This window comes from Camelus dromedarius, chromosome 3, assembly GCF_036321535.1.
Source record: "Camelus dromedarius isolate mCamDro1 chromosome 3, mCamDro1.pat, whole genome shotgun sequence".
Taxonomy (NCBI): domain Eukaryota; kingdom Metazoa; phylum Chordata; class Mammalia; order Artiodactyla; family Camelidae; genus Camelus; species Camelus dromedarius.
In genome coordinates, this window is record NC_087438.1 from 93,455,515 (window position 1) to 93,474,984 (window position 19,470).

Sequence of the window (19,470 nt, forward strand, 5' to 3'; positions counted from 1 at the left end):
CTGTTGTTTATTTTCCTTGGTAACATCTTGGCTTCCAGGCCAAAGTCTACTTGGAGGCCCCAACTCCACTCACACTGTGTGAGGAGTGTGCTGGGGGTCTCTTAGCTTCCTGCAGCCAAGACTGGATTAAAAGGGCCAAACCAGGATAATGAGGCTTAAGCCAACCAAACTCTGGGGCCAGACTGTCTGAGCTCAAATTCCATCTCCACACTGGCCAGCTATGTGGCCACCATCAAATGCCCCCCTGAGACTCAGTTTCCTCCCTAGTAAAGTGGGGGTAATAACAGAACCTACCTCACTGGGTTATGGGGAAGATGAAAACAAGGAATGTATGCGAAGCAGTCGGCACAGTGCCTGGCATGCAGAAGGGCTCAGTAAGTGGGAGCTGCTTCTGCTGTGTGCTTGTTCTTGCTGCAGTGTCTTGGTCCCTACACTGACACCACTTCTCTGCCCGCCGCATGTGGCACTGAAGCTCCTTGGGGAGGTGGTGTCCTGAGCCTCAAGAGAGATCCTTGCCCATCACAAGCATACCCCGCATCTGGCTGCCCAGCATGATAAAGTTCACACCTGGGCAGCTTGGCCCTTTGCTTTGCTTTGCTTGCTCCTGTCCTTGCCCAGGAATCAAGTGCCTATCCCTTGGGTTGGGCACTGCCTGGACTTAACCACCCTACTCTTCTGCTCCTCTAGGTTCTGGGGTGGCCCTTGGGGACATTAACTATCCCTGTCCAGTGGAGGACTCCAGTTGAAAGTCTCAGGTGTTAACTTGAGGTCTCTAACCAGCAGGTTGACCACCAAGGGAGAGCCTGAACAACAGGCAGGATTGGCCCACCTCACCCACCAGCTGGACACACAGCACAAACTGCTGATTCATGAAGGCTCATGAGGCCTTGGCTGTATATTCTCTCACCTCCAGCTGTCGGCCAAAACATAATTGTAGCTGTCACTTTGGCAGTGAGATGCTGTGACATGTCCTAATACAACTGTCTCTGCTTCACAGCAGTGAGCTTTGGGGAGGTGGGAGGAATCTGCAGCTGCTCCTGTGGAGAGAGCCATTCTGGAAAGTGGTCTGTGTGATGTTCAGCCAGGTGCAGCCTCAAGGGTGATGTGAGTATCAGGGTAAGGCTGTGCATTAGAGCAGGCAATGGCCTCCCTGCATCTACATCTGTATAATGCAATTCTGATGACATCAATTAATAAGAGAGAGACTGCCATTGAAATGAGGCATTTGGGGCAGCTATGAGGACTCGGAAAACAGCCTTTAGATTTATTCACAAGTTAGACTCCAGCATGCATGGGCTGAGTGAGTGGTTAGACAGCAAGGTACATGGCATAGGAGACAGTGCCAGAGGTACACCTGGGGCCACATTACGAAGTAAGGGACTTGGAGGCCAGGCTACGAAGCTTGGACTTGATTCTGCAGGCAATGGGGAGCCACTGAAGGACTTAAGGCAGAAAGTGATGTAGTCAGACAGCATTGTGTGTCTGGGTTCAAACATCTCCACGTAGTGGCACTCAGCAGTGGTATGCTGCTGAGAAAGGTATTCTGGAGCACCTGAAACAGCAGCCCCAGGATTTGGGGGTGGCCGTAACTCTGTGCTTCGTGGGTAAGTGTGGGAAGGGTTGCCTCTAGTCAGGCCAGCTGAGGGTGTGCAGCAAGTGAGAGGAAGCACTGAGCTCATGCCTTCCTTCCTCGGTCCTCCTAGGCCAGAGTTCATTAATGTAGCACCTGCGTGCAGGTGTGCCAAATGCAAGGGACTGCACATACTCAGGCCAAAGGTCAGGGGAGGCTCCTGGGGCTGAGATGATCCCACTGCCTGTGGGTGTTGCCTCCCCAACCACATAAACACACTAAGAAAAGAGTAGAGACAAACATCCAAGCTTGGGGGAATTCCTAGGAGGAAGGTTCTGTCCTCGTGAACTTAAATCAATGCTAGTTTATGGGTTGGTTAATGAAGACAGAAGAATATGAAGTGTTAGGAGCCATTACTAGTGAGTGAACCACCCGTGAGCATAGAAGCCAGAGCGTATCTGGACCACCATGTAAGTCAGGAGGAAGACAGGATTGAATGGACAAAAATTTTGAGTACCCCTCTCAGAAGGGCATTGTGCAAGCAGTGGTTTGGCAGTGATTCTTCCCTTTCAGCTGCAAGCCAGAGAGGGGAGATGCCTCTCAGTTGTCAGGGGAGGAAGGGCAGGGGGAAGGAATGTTCCCATTCTGGCATGATCTTTCATCAGTACTCCCTGAGCTGGGCTGCCAGGAGGGCAGGAGGGAGGGAGGGGATGCAGCAAGTATTGAACAATGAGGAAGGTCCCTCACTTGGACAGCTCCTGACACAAGGTGTGTGTGGAGGGTTCCTGGGAACCCTTTGGCCAATGCATGGAGCCTGGACCTTAGACTCTTCCCTTAGGACAGACATCACATCATAACTACCACTGGCTGCCCAGGGCTGGCTTGGAGCACTATGCCAAGATGTAGTTTTTCCTTTAAATTTTAACATGTATCAGTTTTTTTAAATTGTGAAATATAGCATAGTCAGAAAAGTCCAAACAACCATATGTACAGCTTAACAAATAATTACAAAGTTAATGTTATTTTTTAATAGAGAAAAGTATAAAAAAAGAAATCAAATGACTCTAAAGCTTTTGCCTGGACAACTTCTACTGAAATTCTTTAAACATAGTTTAAAAATTAAAATAGTACAAAAAGATATAAAATGAAAAGTAGGTGCCTCCTTCCCATTTCCCCACAGGTGACCACTAACAGTTTCCTGTGTATCCTAAATTTTTTTCTCTGCATCACTAATGTTTCTAAAGTGAGTATGTGATCATACAGACTTTGTCTATATTTAATGATGAATTTTAAAAGAGAATATAATCATGCCTGTCCCAAGATATAAAATTAGCATGTGTCAAAGATTTAGTTTAACTCACTAATTTATGGGAGAACCATTAAAACATTATAGCCAATTCAAAGGAGAACTGAAAGTATCACATACGTTAGGTAAGGAATGCCGAAATGATTTTAGAAATGGATGCAAAACTGCCTAATAGCCATAAGGTAGTAGTCAGTTGTATTCCACTAGACACAATTTGTATTTCTGTGTACAGGAATTATTTGCATTACTATCAAGATTTTACAACTTCACTTCTGTCTTTAGACCTGAGAAATGTCTAGTCAAAGACTACAAAAGGCTGAAAGAACCTAGGTGGGTAAGTTATTCAGGACATCCACCAAATTTCAACATCTTTCACAGTTTTTCCCTACACTTGTAATTGACTCCCTCACCTACATCCCTTCTAGTATTTCCCATGCCTACAACCCTCACAGCCCCGTTTGTACCAGCTGACATGCTGTATATGTTCCAGTAATGGGCCAGGGCTGTAAGCCTAACCTGGAAGAACAACTATCACCCAAGGCTGAGCCAGCCAGGTGTTCCCAAGGCTCTGACACTCTGCTTCTTTGGTGGTGAGCCCTGAAGTTGTGAGTTAGGCAGATTCAGGACTGGTGGTCATGTTGGGCCTTGTAAAAGATGGTTAAGGGTTTTGTGAAAAAGGAAACAGATTAGAAATGCAGGGAGAAAAGGCCTGTGGTCCAGCACGAAAGATAAAATGTCTGTCTAATGAGCTTCCAGTTCCTGGGATGACTTGGTGCATTTGGATTCTGTAAGAGTCCTCCTTTATTCTTGAGTCAGCTTGGGTGGGTGTCTCTTCCAGTAATTCCCTACCTAAGGGAATAGCTGACATGCAAGATGTATTATGACCTAAAGGGCTGGGGCAGTGTCTGAGGCAGTTTCCCACAGAGCCCAGGGTCTGTGTTGGCACCATGGGGCATTATGTCAGCCGCAGAGAGCAAGGAGCAGAGTGGTCTATGATACAATGGAAAAGAGTAATACCTGACTCACTCTATACCCTTGGACAATCACTCATCTCTTATGAACAGGTTTTTTTTTATCTTAAAAATGGAGGACAATGCTCCTTTCTGCCTTGCCTCCCAAGACCCCATGGAGGTCCAGTGGGAGGCATGGGTGTGAGTCTACTGCCAAGGCCAGTCATGTGGTAGGAACTGAGCCTGCAGCTCCGGCAGGACGGGAGAGCTCAGCCCCTCTGTGCAAAATGCTTTGAGATAAGAGGTTTTGTGCAAATGGCCAGTCATGATTAATTGATGGGAGGCTTTCAGGCAAAGGATCAGATTTCACAGATAAATATATATATATACTTTGACTCTCCTGAGAAGGAAATGTTCATTCAGCATAAGGCAAGCATATCTAAAACAAGATTTTTCTATACTTTCGATGTGTACCTTCCCACCATCTTCATTCATTCATGACTGTATGATAATCATGAGACAGTTAACTCCTTCCCTTGTGGTATCAGGAGGCAGACATACAAAAAGAGCTTTACCTAGGAGTGTGATAAGTACGGAAAGAAGAAAATAAAGGTTATTCTAGCAGCACCAAGGAGGACACCCACCCATGACCCCAATATGACATCAGGGATCCTCAGGGCATATACAGAGGAAAGTCTAGTGTTGCTGGAGTGTTGGAGGAGGTGAGGGGCTGGCTGCAGTGAGCAGTGGGTCCAGTCACGTGGTGACTTGGGGGCCATACTTCACTTAAGAAAGTGAATGCTGTGGTCAGATCTATACTGTCACTCTGGCTGTCTGTGGAGAATGATTGGAGGGGAACAGATTAGAGGTATAAAGACCTGTTAGGAGGTGGCTACAGGCATCTGAGCAAAAAGTGATGACCTGAATCAAGGAAAGGAGTAGAGGGAATTGATTCAAGAAATGTTTTGGCCAGGATTTAACCTGAGAAATGGGACAATGATGGCCCTCAGGTTTTCAGCAAGGACAACCATGTGGTTAGGGTGTTGCTGTAACAGGAGAAAGAAGCCACAGGAGCTGAAGCAGGTTTGGGGGAGGGGGACAGGCTGGGCAATAGTGAATTCAGTTTGAGATGTGGTGAGTATGAAAGACCTATGTGCATGCAGGTGGAAACATCCAGGGGCAGATGGATACAGGGGCCTGAAATCCAGGGAAAGGTTCAGGATGTGAAGCTGGAGTGAATATTGGCACAGAGAAACTTATATGAAGAGATAGCAGGGGAAGAAGTGGAGGGGCATCATGCACTTTGGTCCTAAAATTCTCACTTGCTGAGAGAGTGGAGGAGGGGCTAAGGACAAGAAGAAGATACTTGGAACACTTGTTATGGGAAATAGGAGAATCTCACCCTGGCTTAGCAATACAGGGGCCCTGGTGGCTTTGGAGGTCATAAATCTGCATTGGCAGTCACCTGTCCTCGAGGTTTTCTACAGGACATAGAAGACAGGAAGGCAGGTTGGCCTATAGTGCCTGGGTTGCAATGTTATAAGACAGTTGTGGCAGAAGGAAGTGAAGGGTGTGTAGCAGAGAAAGCTAACTGTTTTACCAAAAAAAGGTGTCATCCTTTGCCCTTCCATAGAGCAGAGTTGAAGCTAGGAAGGGGCTATCCAGCAGGGGCTACATTTCCCAGCACACACCCCTCCCCTCACCTCTGTTACATCTGAGGGGAGTCAAGTGACTCGTTCTTGCCAATAGAATGTTGATCAGGGATAACGTGTATTTTCCAGCCCAAAATAGTTAAGAAGCAGACATGTCTTCTCCACCCTTCCTTTCTCCTTCTAGTTTGAGACCCCTTTGGAAACCACATGTTGGAGATGGCGGAGCCACGAGGTAGAAGGACCCCAGCCCCTGAATCATCCCTTGGAGGAGAGACACCACTGATCAGGAACACCCATGTGAGTTGTTTGTAAACAAGAAATGAACTATATTGTCTGAGCCAATATACATTTTGAAATTTGTTATACCATCTAGCATTACCCTAAGTAATATAGTGTTTAAGAAAACTATTGGTTGTTCAGATGATTCTGATGGGGTCAGGCTGGAGAATCAATTGAAGCCTCTAGGGACAGAAGGTCTTTGTATAAGTGCAAGAGCAGGAGTGGAGAGAGGACTGTAAAAATCTAGAAAGCAGGAGGTCAAGGCCTCTGGTCAAATTCAGGAGGCTAATTTCAGAGAGAAGCTATCCCACTGTATGGCAAGAGCCAATGGGAGAAGGTGAGGAACATTAAGCAGGTCCAGGAACTGTGATGCTGGTGATCAGGAATTGTGTTGGGTGGTCAGTTCACTTAGAAATGGTGGTCTGTGACAAAGCAGTACACGGGGTGGGGAGGAAGCCTCAAAGGGCTAGCGCTGTCTTGCAACCAGGGCACTGGGAAGGAGGGTGTTAGTAAGAGAAACAGACTAACAGGACTGCCATCACTCAGCCCTGTCAGATGCTGTGGCTGAATGGATCTATGCAAGGCACCTCATAACTGGCAAGGATTTGTTCAGTAGGCCGCAGAGATACACACCTGAAAGCTGGTCCACAAAAGGAACACCTGTGAATACTGAGGCAGGCTAACTCCATCCAAAAACAGCCAGATGCACAGCAAGAATGCTTTCTTCAGTTGGTAGAACAGCAGTTGGCACTCTCCTAATTGCTTATTTACACATCTGTTTGAGCCTCATGGACATCCCAGGGAGACCCATGTGAAGACAGTGTCTCTCTGTGCCTGGGGAGGTCACCAAAATGTTAAATGAGAGCCTTCAGAGCGGGTGGAGCCAGGGTCTCCTGATCTTTGGCCTGTGGCTCTCATTATAAAATTCCTTTTACAGACATTTTTAGACATTAACTACCCATCATCTTAGGAAGATTTAGGCCTCAACATGCCACTGGCAGCAGGAATGACTGAGATGACTTCCAAAGGCACTTCCAGCTAGCAATTCTTAGAAGAGTTTCTGAATGAGTGGTGCCAAAATAAAACGAGGAAGAGGAGTGACAGAAAACTCAAAATAATAATTGTGAAAGCAAGAGAATTTTGTATCTCTTAAAAAAAAGTCTTAGGTAAATATCAAGGGTTGCTGTGGCCCTCCAAAATTTCAGAGAGGGTCAGGGCTCCTTCTGTTTTGTTGCTCTCCTCTACTATTGTATAACACTCAAAACTCAGTGGCTTAAAACAACAATAAACATTTATGACCTCACACTTTCTGTGTCAGGAATTCGGGAGTGACTTTGCTGGGTGGTTCTGGCTTGAGCTTTCTCATGAGGTTGCAATCAGGATGTCAGATGAAGCTGTGGTCACTTGAAGGCTTGATTGACACTGCAGCACTGCTGGCAAGTTGGTTCTGGCTGTTGGCAGGAAGCCTCAATTCCTCACTACCTATAGTCCTCCATGGGGTTGCTTGAGTGTGCTTACAACATGGCAGCTGGCTCCCACTAGCCTAGAGCAAGTGATCCAAAAAAGAGTAAGGTAGAAGCTGCAATGTCTTTTATGAAGTAGTCTCAGAAGTCAGTCACACAACTTTTTCTGCAATATCCTGTTGGTTACATGGGTCAGCCCTGTTCAATATGGGAGAGAGTGAAACAAGGACATGAATATCAAAAGTTGGGAATTGCTGGAAGCCATCTTGGAATTTGGGCTACCACATCTGCCATGTTCAAAGTGTGGCTTCATCCTCATGTTCTAAGATGGCTGCTTTAACTCCAGCTATCACATCACAGAAGGTGCTTTCCAGCTAGCATGAAAAAAGAAGAAAGGAAAAAGGGCATACCTTTTCCCTTTAAGGATACTTTCCAGAAATCGGATACACTGTCCTACTTATATCTTGTTGACAAGGACTTAGTCACATAGCTGGAAAAGAGGTTGAGAAATTTAGTATTTATTTTGGATGGCCATGTGCCCAGCTTGATCAGATATTGGGGGGCACTTGGCAGTCTCTGCCACATCAGCATTCTTCCTGTGTATATTTCAAAGGCTGGGGTAGGGAGGGGAGCATAGAGAACATTGCTACTTTGGGTTACTGACCTGGCTAAGGACTTCTGACCCATCTTGTCTGCGAAATATGTGTATGTGTGTGTGTGTGTGTGTTTGTGTGTGTGTGTGTGTGTGTGTGTGTGTGTGTGTGGTGCAGGGACAGAGGAGGAATGCAGATAAGTGCTTTATCCTGTAATTAGTGAATCTCATTGTCAAGAGAAAATAGTCCTTAGAAGAGCTTGGGAGAGAAATCAGCATTAAAACCAGACTTAGTCCTAGAAACCTAGCCAAGGGTGGTCCCAAGAATTAAGATGATCTAGGAAATGAGAAGATCATCACAGGAGGCATTGTGAGGGCAGCCTCATTCTGTCCCCAGGCCTGCAGGTTTAAATAAATTCTAGGCAGCCCAATTTACAATCCAAATGCTGAAGCACAGATGGGCAACTCTACCAGCTGTGTTTTTAAAAGATCATATGGTTCCTGATCAATGAACCGATGAGACCAAATGCAAGAGTGTTTAGAGCTGAACTGCAGATTTGCCCAGAGACCTCTCAGAGACCAGAGCCAGGGCTTGAGCAGCCAGCTGGGTGCTGACTCAAACTGGGGGTGAGTCGGGCATCAGAGCCTAGCTAAGCAGAAGAGAGCCATCAATCAGCCAGAGAATTCTAAAGCTTGAGAAGTCCACAGAAAAGCTACCCTGGAAGAAGGAGGACACTGTCATCCTAGAAGAATGCAAAGTCCAGGGCAAGAAGCCTAGGGCTAGGGAACTCAAGGAGAGTTAGCTGGTCCTGCCGAGGCCCTTGTGGTAGGGATGGCTTTCTCCTCACTGCCACAACCCACCTGGACCTGTTTCTAATCTTGAGGGTGGAAGAAGTAGACTGGGGACTCAGAGATACCTGCTTCATGGAAGGTGGCCAGCGATCTCCTACCTGCTTGGCTGTTCTTACATGCCCTGCCCATGGCTCAAGCTGGATGTTGTCCTGGGTCCTGAGTCCATAGCTGGCCATCTCCAGATGGGGTTCCAAGACACCCTGGGCAGGCAGCATGCTCACTCACTCAGGTCATAACCCATGCTTCTTATTGCACATGGGTTGTCAATCATCACCACATTGCTGCTGCACAAGGGTCTATCTTCATAACAGTGAGCGATCACCACAGTTCCCAGCCTTCTCCACTCTGTCTTGCCCTGAGTGCCAAGTTTACTGAGAACTTGAGGGACCTCTACAGACTTCTAGTTTGAGGACCCTTTCAAAAGAGACACCTCCAGGTATAACTGGTATTAGACTCCAACCTCAGGCAGGAGTTGAGGGGGTTGTTGGACTACTGGTGGGCTGGTAGGGGTTGGTGAGGAGGGATAAATCATCTCAAAGTGGCCTGGAATTGGCTCTGGAAATCTGGGACTGTGCTGTGTGGTTCTGTTATACCAACGTTTAGTGAGCACCTGCTCAATGGGGCAGACACTAAGCTACCCACTGGAGCCACAGAGCAGAGGAAGGCTCATATAACATCACCTCAGTCAATAAATAAAGCAAAACAGCAGAGAGTGCAATATGTAGTGAAAGATAAGTACAGAAATAATGGAGGAGGGTAGTGTGCTAATAGAATGGTAAGGGAAAGCTTCACTTCACAGAGGAGATGATACCTGCAAGAAAGGAGTTCCTTAACCCATGGTGGGGCCAGATGAGGAAGGGCATCCAGGCAGATGGAACAGCAGGCCTCAGAACATGGAGCTGTGAGACCACCTGTGGTAGAGGAAGAGATTTTCCTTACCTGATGTGTTCATTATACTCTGAAGTTTCTGGGCCCTTTCAAGGTGCAGTGGCCTTGATCTCATTCCACTAAGCAACTCAGAGGAGTCAGAGAGGGGAGAAAATGTTCCCTCTCTGCTTGTTGCATTTTCTTTTAACCTTGAGTCCTTGGTAGCCTGGTCATAATAGTGAGGGAACCATGATTATGATGGGGAGATGGGTTCTTTGATCTTGGAGAACCTGCCCAAGGCCCAGTCTGTCTCCATGTAGGTCCACAAGTGACCTTGGGTGGCCCCTTAGGCATGACTATCCCCAGTTGCCTTTGATGGGGCAGGAGGCAGGTCTGGGAGATGTCCTGGGTAGGGTACTCTAGCCTACCCTCCCTACTGTCAGACCCAGTCCCTTGAGGTGTCTGGGCCTCTTTGGAACCCTTGGGAACCCACAGCATTACCAAAGCACCCATCCTGCCTCTTGCAGTGTGAGAACCGTCATATGGCACATCCTCGTACCTTTTTTGTTGTGTACAGGCTTACTTTTCCTTTTATTGTGTACAGGAAAATGTGATACACAAATTAATCACCATGTGACCCAAAACCAAACAGCTGCTCTGGGTTCTTCTCTGCAGGCAAAACAAACTGGAGGCCCCAAGGGGTCCCGTGGGCACCATCTCCTTTCTGGGTAAGGTGAGCAAGTATGACTAAACCTGGATTACACTAGGATGTCACCCTGTATCCAACCACAGATGGACCAGGAACCTTAGGCACAGGGCTGTCAATGCCCAGCGAGGCTTTGGATTTGTGGTGCAGGTGGCGGGTGGGTCCTCAGTATTGAGATCTTGGCCATCCTGGCTCATTCATCCTGGAAATCCTTTCCCCTGGTTGTTGCTCCTCTCACTGGGATGTGCACATAGCCTTCTGGCAGGCCTGACCTTTCTCACATCTTTGCCAGCTCCAACCCCAAGGCCTACCTCAGGTCACATCCCTCTGGTTTAGAAACCCCTTAATATAAACTCCTTGGTCTGGCATTCAAGGCCTACCACTAGCGTATTAACTCACCTCTCACCTGTATTCCATAAACAACTCCTCCAGCCAAGTGTGTGCCCATCCTTTTTGTCCTCTGCTCATAAAGCTCTCTCATCTTTGAACCTTGGATCTTGCCTTTACCTGGTCCAAATGCCCTTTTGTCACTACTGCCCTTCTGACCAAGCCCAGCTTCAGTGCTGTCTCACCTATCAAGTTTTCTTACACCATCTACCCTCTGAACCTATGGCCTACGGGATGGAAGTTTTTACTAGATTTGAATCTTTAATTATAGGAGTAATACATGCTTGTAAAAACATTCTCACATACAGAAGCATACACACAGAAAAGAGGATGTGTCATCCCAACTCTCCTTTCCCTAGAATTATCCCCAGTCAATAGTCAGGCATGCACATGGGTGCCCATTTTACCCAACAGGATAGGGGGCCCTTGGGAACCTTAAGTAACCACTCGACATGGTGGTGGCAGGATGTTGGTGGGGAGGAGCAGAGTTGGTAAAAGGTTTCGGAAAGTGTTGACTTGGGTTGCCTTTGGAAAAAAAATCCTCAAGGTCAGTCTGTGGGAACCCTTGATTTCTTTCAAAGAACAGAGCCCCAGGAAGGCATTTCTAGGTCATAGGAGGATATTAATTCTATTCACCCAAAAGCCAGAAACTCAAGTTCAAAAGGCAACAAGGCCTCTGGAGAGTCCTCTTTGCCTAGCACATCCCCCACTACAAGCCCAGACTGAGCTAAACTGGAAGTCAGGCAGCCTTAATGGCATGGTCACTCGGTCAGCTAGAAAGAGGCAGAGTTTGAACTCTGGCCTTCCTTTCTCCAACCTGGGCCCTTGCCTGGCCCCTGTAGGCCCAATATTCTGGCATATCAGCTTGGAACACTCCACTCACCGTGTGCCCTGCTGGCAAAGCAGTGATTCTTCTTACAGTGTGGCTCAGGAGAAGAGTCCACCTGAGGGATTAAATGGGCCGCCCCCACTTAGGGTAGGAACTGGAGGGAGAAGCAGGGCTCTGCTGCCATCTCCTTTTCCAGGGACTCCAGCCCATGCTTCTAGGCAGTTTTGAGGCATGGGGGTAGATGTCTTCTCTAAATAACCTGAGAGACTACATCTCTCCCCTACACGCCAATTAAAATAAATATTTAAGGAGGGATAAGGGACTGGAACGCACCAAATGGGACTACCTAACCCCAATTTAGGGATGTCAGGGAAGGCTCCACGGTATTGGCATCTAAACTGACATTTGAAAAGTAAGCAGTAGGTGGCCAGGTGAAGGTGAGAAGATCATTCCACAGTGAGAGAACACCACTGGCAAAGGCATAACAGTGAGAGGGAGCATGACTTTGGAGAAACTGGAATTTCACTGTGGCTGAGCCTGGTATATGAGAAGGACATGCAGGGCTGTGGTTGGAGAGGTCAACTGCTTGGGGGTGCAAACCCCAGGGCTTTGTCCTGATGGTCAAAGGCAGTTGAGGGAGGGTTTTAAAAAGAGAAGTGACATTTTAGACAGATGATTCTAGTTGCTACATAGACCATGAGCTGGAGGTGAAAAGTTTGGAGAAGGTAAATGCCTTTGCGTGAGCAATAATGGTGGCCTGGACTAGGGCAAACACAGTGGAATATGAGAATAGGTAGAATTCAACACAGTATTTGGGGGTGAGGGAAAGGAAGGGGACCCCGGCTTAGGTGTTGAGATATAGATTGCAGATCGACAGTTGCATTCAGCAAACAACTGTTAGCTGAACTGGTCTCAGGGTGTGGGGACCTAGGGGGCTCCATACCCTTTTACAGGTAAAGAATTGAAGGCCAGTGGCAAATGATAATCCCCAGTCTGGCTATCTAGTCTGCTGACATCAGTACAGACCTGACTGGGCACCCAGATCTTGATTTGGGTATGTCATGTACACACAGAGGCTGCTAGACACCATAATGCTGAAGCAGATGCCCCAGGTCCACATCTGATCACTCCTAGCCAACCCAGTGCTCGCCTGACCTACAAGCCAGATATCCCAGTCAATCAGCAACACTCAGAAACTCTGCTTTTTGAATACAGATAATTCATGACCAACAGCATTTCTCCCCCTTCCCCAACTTGAACTCTGCTGGAATAGTTTCTCTGTTTGGCAATAAAAGCAATTTTTGGCCCTAGAGGGGCCTAGACTAGACCTTAGCTCAAGTTAGAGGCTGCCACCAGCCACAGGGGCCTGGAGGGGCTTCAACAAAGTTGGATACCTCGTATATGTTCTTTGCATAATTCTGATATTCTGCACTCTATGATTTATCTTTGAGCCCTCCTAGGCACCTGGGGGTGCAGTGAATGGCCCAGTAGGGGCTGAAAGTGATGTGTGAGGCCATGAAACTTGGGGGTGTTGGGCTGTGGGATATGGTGGAAGAATATAGGCAGGAATCCCAAAGCCTCGGTCATGGTCTCCAGCTCTCTAGGTGACCTTTCCTTTCTGGGCCTGTCCCTCCTGAGCTTCCAGGTCTTTTTGCACATGCTTTGCAAATGCTGTTCCCTCTGCCTGCTTCTTTGTTTGTTTGACTCATCCTTCAGGTCTCTGCTTTCTCAGGGAAGAACTGATTTTTGATCCAGGTCAGGTTCTTTAGGTAAATAGTCTCGTAGACCCATGTTCTATTACTTCTTTCCCTTCATTAGGAGTTTTTGTTTGTTTATTTGCTGTAATTTGCCTCCCCAGCAGACTGTGCCTTCAATGAGAGAGAGATTCTGTCTTAATCACTGTTGTTTCCCTAGCCCCTGGCAAGAGACCTGTCCAGTAGTAGGTACTAAATGAATGCGTGAATGAACAGATGGACAGATTTCACTTGGTAAAGCAAAAGTTTAAACTGGGTAAGAACCTTCCCAGCACTGACATAATCTATTAGGCCTCTATCATTTCATCTTTGAAATAGGAAGAATGTTCCCTGCTTACTGCTTTACTCCTGTATCTAAAATGACTCCAGTCAGCCAGATAAAGTTTGGGATGCTTTAAAAACAACTGGGATAAAATTTCCTGTTTGGCTTAAGGACCTTATTTTCTGACTCCTGGTCGCAGATATGTAAATCTCGAGATAGAAATTCAGGCTGTGCCAGAAACCCCAGGAGCCTCTGTCAAAGATAGAATTAAACAACCCCTTCCAGGGCAGGATGAGTTGCCAGACTCTCCAGCCATGCCTTCTAGAGTTAGGGCATGACTAACTTAGCCTAGAATATGGCTCTCCTGTGTTCCCATGGCCAGGCAGGGAGGGTGAGTGATTGTCACAGCTCAGAACTGGGAATTGTGCCCCACAGAGGGCTCAGAGTGCTCTGCCCTTCTGTCCATCTGTCTGTTTTCAGCAATGGACTGAGTGCAGGAGTTTTTCTGAGGCAGAGCCAGAAGTATGGCTTAGGGCCCAGTGAGTCATCTCCCAAAAGTATAGGCTGCACAAGAAGGCTGCCTGTGCCCACTGTTGCTTTCACTGTTCCAAGTGGACCTCACCTACTGAGGTCCAGTTCTGCTTAAAAGATTCACCAGGATGAGGAGACCATATCTGTAATATTCACCGAGGGATTCTGCCCAGCCATCCTCTCCCTGAAGGCCTGAAACTACCCATTCCTATTCCCCTCAGTCTTGAGGAAGCATGCTTCTCCTGGAGGGGAGAGCTGGCTGGACTGGAAGGATGACCTGTTCACGGGTTGGAGACCAAGTCCCAGTCACATCAGAATTAGTGCTAATGTTCCTAAGAGCCAGGATAGAGAGTATCAGGTCCTAAGAAATCAGCAAGGGATGTGGAAGAGCTGAAAAACCTAAATGAGGGAAAGAAGGAAGCATTCGATTCTGGAGGAGCGTTTTCAGTGGCTTAGGAACTCAGTGCCCACTATACAGATGGGTAAACTCCTGCTATGGAGACTTGCCTCTGAAGGAGGCCTGGGAAGACCCAAGCTTTCAGTATTCTAAAATAGGGTAGCCCCTTGCCCCTACTCTTCAGTGTGCCAAGTCTGAGCCTTCTGTTCATACCACCATTCATCCTTACTGCATTGCTGGTTTCTGGTCACCTTGGGACACCCTAGCTGGCTCAGGCCCTCCTTAAAGTCACAGGGGTCAATACAATCACTATCAAATCCCCCAAATTTTTTTTCACATATAAAAAGATCCATCCTAATATTCAGGTTGAATCTCAAGGGAGGCTGAATAGCCAAAATAATCTTGAAAAAGTACAGAATTGGAAGTCTCATACCACCTGATTTCAAAACTTAACTTCAAAGCTTCAGTAATCAAAACAGTGTGGCATAAAGACAGACATATAGACAAATGAAATAGAAGAGATAGCCCAGAAATAAATCCTTGCATATATGGCCAAATGATTTTTGACAAGAGTGCCAAGACAGTTCATTGAGGAAAGGACAGTCTTTTCAAAAATAGTATTGGTAAAACTGGATATCTACATGCAAAAGAATGAAGTTGGATCCTTACCTTACACCATATACAAATATTAACTCAAAGTGGATCAAAGATCTAAACGTAAGAGCTAAACTATAAAGCTCTTAGAAGAAAACAAAGGAAAAACCTCTGTGGCATTGGATTTGGCAATGATTTCTTGCATATGACACCAAAGGCACAGGCAACAAAAGAAAAGAAAAATTGGACTTCTCAATGTTGAAACTTTTGTGCGTCAAAGGATAATACCAATGGAGTGAAAAGGAAACCCGTGGTATGGGAGAAATGTTTACAAATCATATCTGATAAGGGGTTAATATCCAGAATGTATAAAAAATTCCCACAACTTAACAATAAAAAACCAAATATCCAAATTTTAAAATGTGCAAAGGACTTGAATAGATGTTTCACCAAAAAAGATATACAGATGGGTAGTAAACACATGAAAAGGTGCTCAACATCGCTAATTATTAGGAAATTCAAAATTAAAATCACTATGAGATACCACTTCACACCCCTTTGAGTGACAATTATTAAAAAACAAAAAACTAAACTAAGCAGAAAATGATGTGTGTTGGCAAAGATATTGAGAAATTGGAACACTTTTACATTGCCGGTGAGAATGTAAAATGGTGCAGCTGTGTGGGAAGTAGTATGGAGGTTCTGAAAAAAATTTAAAAGAATTACCATATGATCCTGCAATTCCACTTTCAGGTATACACCTAAAATAATTGAAAGCCGGGACTTAACCAGATGTTTGTACACTCTATTCATAGCAGTATGATTCACAATAAGCAAAAAGTGGTAATAAGTCAAATGCCTATCAATGATGAATGAATAAACAAAATAAGGTGAATACAATACATACAATGGAATATTATTCAGTCTTAAAAAGGGAGGAAATTCTGGCACATATTACAAGATAGATGAACTTTGAAGACATTATTCTAGGTGAAATAAACCAGACACAAAAAGACAAATACTGTGTGATTCCACTTGTATGAGGTACCTAGAGTAGTCAAGTTCATAGAGACAGAAAGTAGAATGGCAGTTGTGGGCTATGGGGAGAGAGGAATGGGGAATTATTGTTTGGTGGGTACAGAATTTCATTTTGGGATGTTGAAAAAGTTATGGAGATGGATGGTGGTCATGGTTGTACAACAATGTGGACATACTTAATGCCACTAAACTGTACACTTAAAAATAGTTAAAATAGTAAATTTTATGTTATATGTATTTCACCACAGTAAAAATAAACATTGAATGGGTGTGAGGCATCTAAATCTGTAAGTGTTCTCTTCTAGGAGTTTACTCATGGCTTAGGAGATAGCGGGAGGGGTAGGGGACAGAGGACTGGGGAGGATTGGTCCCCACCCCCATTGCCAGCCTCCACTTATTTCTAACTCTCTAACTTGTGGTCATTTCACATGTCTGTTCTATGTGTGTTATCTTGATTGTGAGTGTCATTCTTAAGGAGGCAGACATAAGAATAACGAACTATGACAGTAAGAGGTGTTGGGGAGATGAATTTAGGTTCAGTAGGGATTTTCAGAGCATTGGAGGGGGTTGACAGATCGAAAAGTCTTCCTAGTCTTAAAAGATGAATAAGTCACGATTAAGAGGCCAGGGACATGGATAATGAAGCTAGGGGCACACAGAATGAGGCCACTGTGGCTGAGTTCTGTGGTCAAGGTAGCAGGAGAAGAGGCTAGGGCCAGATTGGGCAAGACCTGTACCCAAGAGGATCATGGCCCCTTGGACAGTTTGTAGCAGGAGAGAGATCCATTTGACTTACATTTTGAGAAGCTCACTCTGGCTGTTGGGTGAAGAATGGACAGCAGGGGGCATGGGTAGGAGCAGGCAGACAGTGAGAGGCTGCTGCAGACATTCAGAAGAGAGGTGGTAGCTTGGCCTGGGTGATGGCGGTGGAGAGCTTCGGACAGATTCTGGAGGTGTTTGGATGAAGAAATGCCAAGGCCTACAGCTGGACTGGCCATGAGGCTGAGGGGCTTGCTACCCAGGGGGCTTGAGTGGATAGGAGGATGGTAATACCATTTACTGAGATCTGCTCAGTGAAGGAACAGGTTGAAAGGACAAGGCTGGCACCTGGTTGCTGAGAGCTGAATGATCATTTCACCCTTGCCAGTTATGCACAACATCACAGCTCTTATATTCAGAAAGTTCTTTTGAGTCTAAACCTTCCAACTTCAATTGGAGCTCCAGCCATTTCATGCTGCCCTTGGTGAGTCTGCTTGGTGCTAAGAGGCAGTGGGACTGAGGCATGGGCTTGCAGCCAAGGGCTTGGGTGGCAGGCATGCCTCTTGCATGACCGCTACCAAGTATTCCAACCTGTGGTGCCCATCAGACTGAGACTCAGGGAGCCCGTGCCAAAGTGTGTAGGCTGGAGGACCCAGTATAGGAGGCTTCTGCCCAAAGTGCTTCAGGTCCATACATGCCCTTCATCCTGTCTCTGGAGCCCTCTCTCTCATCAGAAGCACCCCGCCAGGGCCCTTGAGAAGGGCTCTTCTTCGAGATTCCTTTAGAGGTAGGAGGTGGAGAGCAAAGCTTCTGATCTTGATGCCAGACACAAACTCCAAGAAATTACTCACCAGAGGGCAAAGCTTCAGAAATGCAGGCAAGGGGCCTTACCTCACGGTCTGATCAGAATGGCTGGTCAGCAGGGGCTGCACTGGGGAGCTTTCAGAGGTGGGGCCAAGGCCGTGCCCGAGCACAGCTGCTTTCAGGGATGGGCTGCCCTACACCTCATCTTACCAAGCTGCAGCTGGGGACTGGGGAGCCATGGGCTGAGAGCCCCTTCGATCTGCCCCTACAGCTGGCCAGCTGGGACCCTCAAAGCCCACAGACCTACTCAAGATTGACCTGCCATGAGTTTGAGGTCCTATCAGTGGCTTCCTCATCCCTGATCCCCATTATGTCCTTCTGGCAAGTATTAATCATTGCTACTGCAGTGGCTTCCATCCTAGAAGCCTACTCCTGACACTCTTAGGGAAATGTCCCAGTCTTGGCCTCTCATGAGCTTCCCATCCCTAGGAGCTGGCATCAGATGACCAGTCTACTCAGGATTCCTTCTCCTGTCCCCTCACCCACTGCTTAGCTCTCCTGGGCCTGGCTCACAGCCATGTCTAGTGTAGGCCTGTCAGAGGGTAAAGGGATAAGCACTGGGAAGGGAGTAAGGTGACCTAGGTTCCAGGTGTCTGGGACAGAGCCAGGGAGTAGTCCCAGCAGAGATGGCATTTTGGAAGTCATTAAATCTGGAGGGACAGGGTGGATTCACGAGGTTTGTAACTAACTCCCCCTCTCTCCTGAGTGGAAACTTGGGTAGTGCAGCCTTGAAAGGCAGTCCTCTAGGGGCATGGCCCTGTAACAGGGCCCTCTTTCCCCATGCTGCTTCCAGTCTTGCTTTTGCAGCTTGTGTGGTGAGGATGCCTTCCTTATAGCATTGGGATCTCCAGGATGCTTACTTACCCCAGGCCTGATTCTACCTTAAAGTTACACAGAAACACCTGCCCCTGATCCCCTTCCCCACAACCCTGAGAGTCCCTCAAACTCCCTCCTGGCTGGGCTCCTAGATTTGCTCCAGAGGGCTAGATGGGGTAGGAGGGGCCTCACAAATTATCCAAGGTCCACTTCAGGCAGCAGCTGGGCCTGGCCATGTGCAGAAGTGCTGTGGGGGTGAGGCCTGCTAGGGACCAGTGAGAGTCCTGAGAGAGGGGTTAGACCAGAGGGTTAGACTATCTGGGGGAGACTCAGTGTGCTCTCTGGTTTGGCTGCAGGTGGCCCGAAGGGCTCCCCTAAATCCTGCAGTCACCTTTATCTCCATTCTTAGCCATTATCAAGAGCACTAGGCTCAACTCAAGGGTGAGCCAGCAGGTGAGCTTTTGAGTCAAGACTGCACCCTCTCTTCCTGCTATCCTTCTGCCTCGTGTTTTGGGCATGGGACAAAACTGCCCATCCCTGCTTGCCATCCTACTCTGCGTGGTAAACAATGCAGCCCGCATGGAGGCCCCTCCTGTCCATGAGATTGTGTCCTGTGGCTCTCCCGGGGGGTGTGCTCTCTCTACTTCCACATCCAGAGAGGGATTCTGGCTAGGGTGTGCCCTCCACCCCTAGGGAGCCCCCTCAGGGATTTTCAGGGATCAGGCCATTTGTCTTTCTGTTCCTGGTATTGCCCTGTGATAAGAAACACAAATTCCCTAAGGATGGAAGGTCACGCAGTCAGGGAGAGACAGAGAAGGGCACATTACCAACAGAAAAAGTAAGTGGAAGGGTGCACACCCTCTCTGCCTTGCCCCTTGTTCACCACTCCTCTCTGGCCAGGAGAGATTCTCCCACTTGGCATCACAGCAGGGATCTCTGGGAAAGAAGAGGCTGAAATCTTCAGGGGCTCTGGTTATTTGGGCAGATGGAGTCAGAGATGAG

General features: G+C 47.2%; 1 protein-coding gene across 4 annotated transcripts in view; it reads left to right on the forward strand.

Annotated features, from left to right (window-relative positions):
• Positions 1-19,470, forward strand: part of JADE2 (jade family PHD finger 2) — a 133,020-nt gene that overhangs the window by 20,302 nt on the left and 93,248 nt on the right. For all 4 annotated transcript variants that reach the window (XM_064484288.1, XM_064484289.1, XM_031449018.2 and 1 more), the window contains one exon: positions 5,663-5,775. In XM_064484288.1, coding sequence (XP_064340358.1) covers positions 5,686-5,775 — 90 coding nt within the window. In that variant the 5' untranslated portion in view covers positions 5,663-5,685. The remainder of the gene's footprint in view (positions 1-5,662; positions 5,776-19,470) is intronic.